Below are 10,724 nucleotides of genomic sequence, written 5' to 3'. Positions count from 1 at the left end.
TGTTACCGATACCAGGCAAGACAAAGGAGGTCGGCTCTATGTTACAATCGGGCTGACGTACACAAGAGGCGAGTAATGATAGCGAGGAATCTTTCAAGGCTCTTGTAAGTAAATATCATCGACCAGTCCCTTCTACAACTAAGAATGGTCGCCATCTCCATAGAGCCGGCTCCTGACGATGGGAAACCGGCAGACAAGGTTCATCGCGACGTGTCAGAATATCCGATTTATGACAGTAGCAGTAAGGACTGGTTCAATTCGAATACTTTGTCGCAAAACAACCAAGATGTGTCCAACGCGGTACATATTGCCTTGGGGAAGCAACGAAACTTCTTCAAGCTAGAGTTTACAGACAACAAGGGGAAGAACAAGCGTGTCTCAGGATATTGCTCTCGATGTCCCAAGGGATGCCGTCGCCTGATTGTGAGGACAAAAATCGTAGTGCGCGGTTATTCATGCAGGAATTGCAACAATACTCGTGAAGAGAGATCCATCAGGGAGGCGAAACGGAAGCGGACTAAAGCAGCAGGAACAGGGAAGAAAGGACAAGGACGGACTTAGCTATTGAAGGGTGTTCTTATTCGGTAACCTATACGTTGGAATTCACATCGTATCTCCTATGAGCAAAAGTTCCATAGACATGAATTCTTACTGATCCTGACAAATTCCAAACGAGCGCCAATAGCTACTTTGCAACTGTCAATGATTATTCTGCGGTAATATCCACGGGGCAAACTTGTCTCGCTCGATCGTAGTTTACGCTTTTCCCTTGTGATTCCTTGATACGATATAACCGGAGCGAATCTACGCTAGCCTCACGCATCGATTCCGGAAAACTTCCTAGTGAAGTTGGCAGACACCAGGTGACGACAGCGCGGCTGAATCCTTTGATACGATGATATCCTTGTATCGTCGGACAAGGTATCGCACGCGTGATCGTCACAGTGTGGCGTGCCCTTGGGTCTGGGTACAGGAAGAGACGACTGAGTTGCCTTTTACAGAGAGGGAGCAGTTTCAATTCGCATGAAAGGAAGGTCGATTCATGAGATCTAGGTTACTAGACAGGTTATATATCCTTGGGGTCTTCCAAGGAAAATCATCGGAAATGACTCGCTGAAGCTTCTGTTGTGAATTCGCTGCGCCAGTTTCGTCGCAAAGAATTATACATAGCAACAACATCGCAACGATGACCGAATCATCACAAGGCACACATATTAGCAACGATATTCAACCTCCAGAAGAATATCCGTAGTGGGACGTCTCTGGCAGTGGCTCGTACGGGACCTGGGTCGACGGGACTAGCATTGTGCAAAGTAGCTACAACGCCCGAATTGCGCAGGAGGAGTCGGCACCGAGATACCAGGCGTTTGAAGAACAGAACACGAGTGGAGCGGAGATGGATGACGCTCTGTTGATGAATCCTTCTGACTACTTTGGTTACAATACGGAAGTGGCACCGTCCAAAGTTCATTGGTCGCGAGCGCCGTCATGGGTTGCGCCAGATGGTACCGTACATCCTTACAACGACTCTTCAAGCAAGTATCTGACCTGAATCCAGAATGATTTGTCTATCTCATTCTGATACTAATCAGAATTTTCACAGATCGATCGGCTTTACAATCCAATCACCCAACCTCGTTCGAAATGGATCCCGATGACAACTCTTTCCATCCCGGACCTGCCGCTCAAAACAGTACTCGTATGTTCACCTTAGCATATAGCCACTATCAACTCATCATCAATCCGTTCCTACAGGAATAGTTCCTTCAGTTCCCTCGAGCGCTGTCAAGCCTGCGAAACCCGCCAAGCCAGATGCATCGAGATATGATTGCGGCAGTAAAGACTGGTTCAAGGGGCACCATCTATCAGAGAAGAATGAGAAGTTTTACTTAGCCGTACTGGCTGCCCACAACGAGAAGAAGGACGCCTTCACCATTGCCATTACAAACAATAAGGGGGAGACAAATCGTATTTCAGGAAGGTGCTCTCAGTGTCCCATTTGTTCTCGTTTGATCGTGCGGAAGGTGATCAGACGGAGAACCGGTTTCCAATGTAAAAATTGTTACCCGTACCGGAGTACTGGGCTAGCGAAAGCGGAAGAGTTACAGCAAGCGAGAAACGAGGTACCGATCACGATGAGTACATCGCCTTCAGCATATTCGCAACCGACCGTGGAGTATTCCAACGAGGATATACCAGGTGGGCAAGAAATTCATCTTCCTCAATATGATGGCTTCGCAGAATCTTCTGCGTCTTTGCTTTCCCCTTTGCCAAACTCCTGCGATACGGGCAACGCGGCATATTCCTCAAGCTCTGTGGCCAATATTACATTCCCCTATGGTTACGGTCTGCAAGGCAAGTCAAACAAGCTTCTTTCCAGCCGTGCACATCAATTTGCCTGATGCTGAGAACCGCACCTTGTAGAACAAAGCGCAACGCCACTCATTCAGTACCCGTTGCCTTGGCATGATCAATATGGCAACCCCATCCACCCTATTCCCGGATCAGGCAGCGAACATGCTACATTCGCACCGTATAACCACGGTGAGTTCGTTTTAAAGGCTAAAACACTGAGTCCTACTGAAGCTCGATGCGATGCCCTAGATTTGGCCGCCCGGACCGTTCCATCCACCGTCATCCGCCAGGAACCAGGCTCGAAGGTTTACGATCACGGTAGTAAGGACTGGTTCACGAAGTACAAGCACAAAAGAATTGAGCCAGATGACAGAGACCTGACGGAAGCCATAAAGCAGGCTTTCAAAAATAAGCAGAACTACTTCTACATCCGCGAAATGACAGTGCAAGGGGCCTGTTACCCGTGTCCGAGAGGGTGTTCCCTTATCCTTCTTAGGAGAACAAAATTCCGGAATCCTCAGTGTATAGACTGTAACGAGAAAGAGAGGCGAACCCGAAGATAAAAAAAAAACGATATCATCGGTCAGGCCAGCTCAGATCAGAATCTAACTCTTGAATTCCCCAGACACATCGTTATCTAGGCCTTATCGTATCCATCTGTATCCATTTCTAGCATCATCATGCAAGGGTCCAAATTTAATTCATGTATCAGTAGGCTATAGACCAAAAATCGGAACCGCGGCTGCGAATATCGTCGAGCTTTAAGCGCTGCGATGAACGAATTTTCTCGTTCCGACCACGTCGTATACGCCTTCGCTGCTTTCTAACGAGATGATATGGCGATCAATAATTCGAGCGGCCTTGTTAAACTACGAATTTCATAATCAGATGTGAAGACTCGAACTACAGCACCATCGCGTACGTCCGTGTTATCGCTGCATGTTGGTCTTGGCTTGTGTTGCAAAGCTTATGTACCGCCGTAGACTATCAGTGTTTTTCGAAGACTATTTTTGTAGCACGATTAAGGCTTCTTCGATGATGGAAGTTCAACACAGCCGCAAAACCTCAAAGTATAACATCAGAGACTAGAGGTGTGTGAGCGCTGAAACCTGAAACGAGGATTGTGGTTTCCGGTGCAGGCGATCGAGACGTGCGCCGCTGGTTGATCGATGTTCCCGCCCGCGCGACTTGGGTCTCATTTCTGACCGCCTCACATCCAACCTAATCGCCTCATCGAACGAAATACGCAGAACTAGGGACAGTTGTCAATTCACTACAACGCCTATCCAAGCGATCTTGACGATCTTGACAAACTCGCTGATGATAGCTGCCACGATGATATTCATCGCCCTGATCTACTTACCACACTACCTAGTCTATTTGCATCCGCTCGTTACCAAAGGTTTTCCGCGCGCGCGGCTGATTGCAGAAAACTCGAAAGTAGGAGATTGCCGAAGAGAATGAGTGGGTGGATGAGTGGGATATGGCTGTCAAGGTTTGTGTTTCGATGGCTCGATAGCGACATACAGTAGTCTGACGAGAACAGCAGCGTCACCATCGGATCATCCGCTCAAGATAGTCTAGGAAAGTTTTACGAGGATCTAGAGTCGGTGCAGTTCGCGAGGACGATCTCGCAATTCCATCGACTTCTTCTTCCGTAAACCTCGCTCGTTCGGGATTCATCGACGCGACGAGGATCTGGAAGAAAAGGGCAAGTCGGGAGGAAGGTATCAACATGCCAGACAACTTGCCTACCAACGACAACGACGACACTATCATCGACACCGGCACAGACCGTGACCTAGCTGTAGAGAGCTTACGTACGGGAGGACCTGGAGATCGTACTGCAGCTGGTGGTGATCTCGCCTCGCGTTTGCAAACGGTTCCAGCAAGGGTCGACATGGACACCGAGATGGAGGTTGACGAGGCGGCGTCGGGGTTGTCCAACAAGGGAAAGGGAAAGATGGTCGGATCCTTCACTGGATCTATGACTCCATCGTCGTCGTCGATAGTCAAACCACCTTCGATCCTACCGGAGATGATCCTGCCGACACCATCCACCTCGAAACTCAAACCGTCGAATTCCACCTCGGCCTCGGCTTTTCTTCCGCCTGCCACCACGAACTCGAATTCGACAGATCCTCCTCTTCCGATCGACCACCGCCTCACAGAACCCATCGATGCGTTCTACAAGCTCCAGTTCCTCGATCCGATCGATACGATGCACGAGACCGCTTCCGGCTCCGGGTCCGGGGCGGTCAGGGATGGGTTCTCGTATTACATGCAAACTCTGGATGTGACGATAGGCAGGCGGGTACCCAAGCGGGATAGAGAGAAGGGCAAGGGGAAAGATCCTGACAAGGACAATGCCAAAGTCGAAGTGGAGATCGAGAAGCAAGAATTGGCAGTCGAGGACAAGGACAAGGTTGTCAAGCAGGAAGGAGTGGAATCGGTCGGGATCGACGAGGAAGAGGACCACGAAGCCAAGTTTGGGAAACAGTTCGAAGACCTCGTCCGTCTAGGTCTAGTGGATCCTATAGAACCCGACGAAGCGGATGTCGACGTTGATGTCAAGCAAGAACCCGTCGATGTCGTCGCCGGAGCATCATCGGTTCCCCCTGTGCAATCAGTCAAGCCTACTGTCAAGCAAGAACAAGCAGAAGAGGGCGATACACCAGCGTTGCCGATAACAGAAGCATCACCGACGGCCATCCCTCAGACGCCCGAACCGCTGGTCGTTGAAAAACAGGAGGAGATCGTGGACGAGTCGTCTAGTGCCGAAGGGCAGGTGGATGTCGACCTGGGAGCGTTGAAGAGCGTTAGCAGACTTCACGCGCGGATAGGGTGAGTCGACCTCGCACGCAGGCTTCGTCAACGCAACGGCGTATATGTTCAAACCTAAACCATTTTCCTTTGGTACTGCCGGCTCGTAGATATTCGTATACGCTGGCTCAGTTTTACCTAGAGGTCTTGGGAAGGAACGGGGCTTGGGTGGATGATGTTTTTACCGTCAGGGGAACACGGACAGCGTTGGGACCATAGTCAGTTCCAGGTTCTTGGAATTCTATTGGATTTCAACGACAGTGCTAAGAGTCTGTGTTATCTTGTGTCGGCACTTACAGTACCAAGATCCAGATCTCAACAAGGACGTTCTACTTTATCCTCCCGCCCCAATCGGTTGCTACCTACCCTATTCCTTCAGGTTCTACAGGTGGTCCCCCTTTCCCCGGCTCGACCACTTCGGCGTCCCCTTCCATCTCTCACGCCAATCCGTTCCAAGCTTCAACGCCACAACCGTATCAGCAGACTCCAAACAAGGAGCGGGAAAGAGATTTGCACAACCTCTTCAGGATGCCTGCAGCTTTCAACGCGTTCTCGCTGGACGCGGGTCCTTCTGAATTACACGGATCACTGGGTCTGGGCAAAAAGGGCTTGATGCAGCAGTGGGAAGCTGAGAGGAGGGGTCTATTCGGGATGGAAAGGGACGGGAAACGAGGTTGGAAGCTCGGTCGAACGCGAAGGAGGAGGTTGGAAGCGATCGAAGCCGAGCCGGATCCAGAGGTTCGGATGGTACTTTTCGCCGAGGAGGAGAGGCGGATGGCAAAGAGACGCAAGGGACGGAAACATCGGAGAGAGTTTGAAGATGGTGGAGAAGATATCCGCCGGGACGAGGAGAGGCGGCTGGCAAGAGCCATGGGGTCAGACTTTGGGGAAGACGACGACGAAGGGTTCTCCTCGTCGTGGTCGTCATCGGCGAGATCGTGGTCTCATTGCAGCTCTTGCAGTGGGAGCTATGACGATGACGATTGGTCGTCGTTCTCCGAAGACGACGAAGAGGCAATGAGACGGGAACTGGAGGATAGCGATCTGAGTGAAGAGAGCGATCTCAGCGACGAAAGTAGTAGCGAAGAGGAGGCATTGGCTGCCAAGATGGAGATCGACGGGGAGCCGGTCAAAGAGCCCAGTGATAGTGGGAGCGAGATTATCGCTGCGAGCGATTATGAGCCAGAGAAGCCGCCTTCGGCGTCTGCCACGGTAGTCACTCCGGGTCCACCGATGATACAACCTCGACCTCGACCTGGACCGGCACCTCCTGCGCCAGTCACTCGTCCTCCTGCTACAGTCCCGCATCTCGCTCCGAGCACGGCTGTCGGCGCGGTCCCCAACATAGCTCCAAAACGTCCTTCTATCTCGGCACCAAGCCCGGCCCTGAGCCCAGCGCCAGTCGCAGCACAGAACTTGCCACCAAACCCAGCTTTGAACATGCCACCAAATTCGGCACCGAATCCGTTACCCTTTCTCGCTCCGAACCTGGCACCCAATCTCACACCGGTATCCGCCTCAGTACCAAGACCTCCACCTCCTCCACCTCACGGCGCCTTGCCCGTTGCAAAACCCCCTCAGCCCGTCTTGCTGGCCCCTGCTGGTCAGCCAACGCCACGTCCGACACCGGGACCTCGTCCACCAAACGTGCCAGTGTTGGCTCCTGGTCCCTTACCTCCGCCAGGATCGGCGCCGACAGCGACCCCTGCATCGTCCTCGACAGCCGGTCCCGCTCTTGCTGTAGGACCTGTAGCACCCGCAGCTCCTCCCAAGAAAAAGTCTGGAACAAAGAAGCCACCTGGACCGCCAGTATTCTTTGGACCTCTGAACGAAGCCGACATGATCGCAAAGGAAGCGGCCATTGCTGCGCAGAAGGAAGCGACCAAGATCGCTAGGAGAGCAGCGGACGCCGAGAGGAAGCGTGTGGCGGCTGCGGCCAAACGAGAAAGGGACAGACAAGCAGCTGCAGCCGCGAAAGCTGCTATGCCAGATCCGCCTCCAGCTCCGATAGGGGAAGCATCAGTCTCAGCTTCATCCTCCGCCTCAAAGCCTGTCAAGAAGCCAAAGGCGGAGGATGACGTCCATCTTGTTCCCCTAGGTGCCCTGATGCCCAGCCAGAGACCACAACCGTCGCCTACCATGACACCTGGTCTGCCTGGTTCGGCTGCACCTCCAATGTCGATCCGTCCAGCTCCAGCCCCTACCGTTATGGGCCCTAGACCGCCACCCATGCCTGGCATACGGCCGCCCGCTGCAGTCCAGCCACGTCCGCCCGGTCCTCCTGCTCCCGGTTCCGGCCCTCTTGGTCCGCCAACAACGGTTGTACGACCGCCGGGTGCCCCTGGTCATGCACCGATCCCGCATCCGCAGCCGGTCAGACCACCTTCAGGGCAATCTCTACCGCCGTCTGTACGCCCACCTTTGCCATCCCAACCTGGGGGCCCGGTCTCTCCTCTTCCAGCGCCGGCAACGAATTCGCCTGCAGTCCGTCCTCCTGCGAATGGTCCTGTACCCTCCCTGGGTTCCCCGTTACACCAGCCGCACGAGTCGAGCCCAACACCAGGCCCGCAGTTGTCAATGTCGGCTTCGGCGGCAGCTGCATCCGCAGCACTCAACAAAGCTCCTCGCATGGCGCCTGAACCGATATTGGGGATCGATGGCCAGCCTTTCATAGGACCCGAACCGCTGAAGCCAGATTTGACATACGCTACCATCATCTACCGAGCTTTGGCTAATATTCAGGGAGGAAGAGGTACTTTGGGGCAGGTCTGCGACTGGGTGGCTGGTGAATGGGAATGGTTCAGGTTGAATCCAGAGCAAAGCTGGCAGGTGAGTTTCTGACATTTATGTATCGCAATGTACATATTTGTGCTAACGTAAAATCCCGTTTAGAACTCCATCCGGCACAACCTGTCCCTGAACAAAGCATTTCTGAAAGTTCCTAGAATCGAAACGGACGACCCAGAGTCGAAAGGTTCGGTGTGGATACTCGATCCCGTCCATGCCCCCGAGTACGCGGAAAAGGAGAGGAAGGCACAAGAGCTTAAGGAAGCGAAGGCAAAGCGGGATGCGGAGAAAAGTGGTGTTCCAGAACGCCCGCCCCCTCCCCCTATTCCGAACAAGCCTGTGGCGCTCGCTAAGCCAAAGAAACCGCTCACACCGGTCTCTGAGGCCCCTCCTCAGTCACTCGGTAGTCCTAATGCTACGACCTCTGGCAGTATCGTTCGACCAACGCCTGCAATGGCAACTGGCCCTCGACCCGCTCCAGGCACTTCTGCGCCTACTGCTGCGCCAAGACCAGGTCCGATTATCGTAAACGGAAGTCCTAGACCTGCAATGCCGGCAGGTACGTCGGTCAGGCCCGTTGCTCCTGGACGACCGCCTCAGGGTGTCTCGCGACCAACGATGAACGGAACGGCACCTAGGCCTGGTATGTCTACGGTTCGTCCAGGAGGCCCAACTGGAACGAACGCACGGCCGGGACCTGGACCTGTGAACGCTAGACCCAGCACGGTCCGACCTGTTGGGGGAGCTACTCCTGGCATGGTACGTCCCGCATCTACGGGTTTGCCTCCCGGTGCAAGACCGCCAGTCAGACCGCCGCCCACTGGCCAGGCAGGTCAGCTTGGGACACCCAGACCCCCTATCAATGGTCAAGCCCCTAGGCCAGGCCCTTCAGTGCGACCTGCCGGAACAGCTCAAAGTCCAGCTACACCGGCAGCACGGCCAGCGAATCCAGGCGCTCGACCACCTCCGGCTGTGAGACCGCTTACTGCTCCTCGACCTGCCTTGGGGGCTCGACCGCCTGCCGTCAGACCGCCGCCAGGGAATGTCAGACCTGGACCGACTAATGCCGGTGCGAGACCGCCCACTGCGAGACCTGCCCCGGCAATACCGCCCAAACCCGCAGCAATTGGGAGCGTTAGACCACCCGCCACAAGCGCTACGGCGTCACCCGGCGCACTCGGCAAGCTTCCGACTGCCCCTGCCAATCCAGGTGGATCTTTGGGTTCGCTCAATATTCCAGCCAACAAGCAGTTCCCCATCGTCGTCAAGCCTATTCCAGCCCATCTACGGAACAGCAACTTGAACACGCATTCGCACATTCTGGACGGTCCGCCTCTTGTGGTCGACGAAGGGACGATCATTCTGAATCCCTCAATCTTCTCGCACTTGACGCCAGATCAATTGAAACACCTGCAATCGTTGGGTGCTCAACAGACACTCCAGATCTTGCAAGCCTACATTGTTCAGCATTTGCGTGAAAAACTTCGGCAGCAAGGAGCCAATGGAGCTAAGGCTTCGGCGGCGGGCACTGCTGCAAAGACGGGTTCTACTCCGGCTAAACCTGCCACTCCGGCGACGAACGCGGCTTCTGCCGGTACGACATCCGCTCCTGCGTCTAAACCCCCTGCGCCTGCCCCGACTGTTCCCAAGCCCGCTACCAAGGCTACTTCGACGCCCGTCAAAGCTCCAGCCAAGCCAGCACCAGGAAAGACGCCTCTGCCTGCGAATGTTGCCAACAATCCGGCAATTGCCGCTTTGTTGTCTTCGGCTCAGCAATTGGCAGCCAAGTCAGGCTCGACTCCAGCTTCCAGGTCGGGCTCACCTGCCGCTCAGCCGCCGGCAGAAACAGTCAGGGTCATCGCTCAGCTCGCTGCAACAGCCGGGAATCCAAGCAGCGCGTCGACTCCCTTGACGCCGAATGCAGTCGCCTTGCTGCAATACCTGCGGCAAGTTGGAGCAGGAGCGAATATGACGACCGCTGCTCATATTCTGGCTACGGGAGTGATCCCTACCGGGGCCATACCTCCCAAGAGTACGGCCTCGGGCAACACTACTCCTCGGCCGGCACCTGCGAAACCGGTCGCGCCGCCACAGCCATCGGTTGCACCCGCTACTACCAACACACCCGCAACTGTACCGAAACCTGGTCCTCCCGCGGTAACATCGCCCGTACCGGCGGCTGCTTCGCCATCAAGCAATCCTGCGACCCCTCATGCACTGCTCGCTGCGTTGAATGGAGTCTCACGGCCTTCACCACCAACCATATCTCCTGTAGCGACTGCTTCACCAACCGTGTCACAAACGAACGGGACGGCTCCTATCACGGCAACGATTAGCGGAACGACCCCTCCTCCGCCGGGTCCCTCGGTATTGGGCAAACGACCTCTGGAGGACAATCCTTCTTCACCAGGCAATGACCCGAAACGACAGAAGGTCCAAGATGATTCCGGAGATCACCCATAATCTCTCTTCCCACACACATTTTCGATTTTCGCTACTCAATTTTCGCATTGTCTCGCATGTTAATCAATTGTATCGGTAGATTCGAACGCAAGCCATTCAGTCGGGCAGGATTAGAAGCAGACTATCCTCTCCACACGACTATGCCAAGCCGTCCGGTTGTATCACTATTATAAGTAACGCACAGTGCACCATGATCACCATCATATTAGCATTCAGAGTTTCGCAAGCCCCAAGTCAACGAGCAGTCAGGAGGAGCATCACGTGATGTAACCGATTGGTTCCGATATCGGATGATA

General features: G+C 54.2%; 2 protein-coding genes across 2 annotated transcripts; both read left to right on the top strand.

Annotated features, from left to right (window-relative positions):
• Positions 1 to 144: 144 nt before the first annotated feature.
• HD553DRAFT_321066 (uncharacterized protein) lies at positions 145 to 2,918 on the top strand (the record flags this gene model as incomplete). Its single annotated transcript, XM_046181214.1, has 8 exons — positions 145 to 441; positions 756 to 863; positions 1,253 to 1,505; positions 1,604 to 1,699; positions 1,756 to 2,052; positions 2,155 to 2,346; positions 2,425 to 2,544; positions 2,605 to 2,918. 8 exons carry the CDS (start codon positions 145 to 147, stop codon positions 2,916 to 2,918), a joined length of 1,677 nt encoding a protein of 558 aa, XP_046039981.1.
• Positions 2,919 to 7,126: 4,208 nt separating this feature from the next.
• On the top strand, positions 7,127 to 10,648 carry HD553DRAFT_302185 (uncharacterized protein). Its single transcript, XM_046178708.1, has 2 exons — positions 7,127 to 8,007; positions 8,071 to 10,648. Exons 1-2 carry the CDS (start codon positions 7,162 to 7,164, stop codon positions 10,426 to 10,428), a joined length of 3,204 nt encoding a protein of 1,067 aa, XP_046039980.1. The 5' UTR covers positions 7,127 to 7,161; the 3' UTR covers positions 10,429 to 10,648.
• The last annotated feature ends 76 nt before the right edge of the window (positions 10,649 to 10,724 follow it).

The sequence above is a fragment of the Filobasidium floriforme genome, assembly GCF_021052385.1.
Source record: "Filobasidium floriforme strain CBS 6241 chromosome Unknown HD553scaffold_1, whole genome shotgun sequence".
Classification (NCBI taxonomy): Eukaryota; Fungi; Basidiomycota; class Tremellomycetes; order Filobasidiales; family Filobasidiaceae; genus Filobasidium; species Filobasidium floriforme.
The sequence above is the reverse complement of the archived record's forward strand: the minus strand, read 5'-3'. Positions and strand labels throughout refer to the sequence as shown.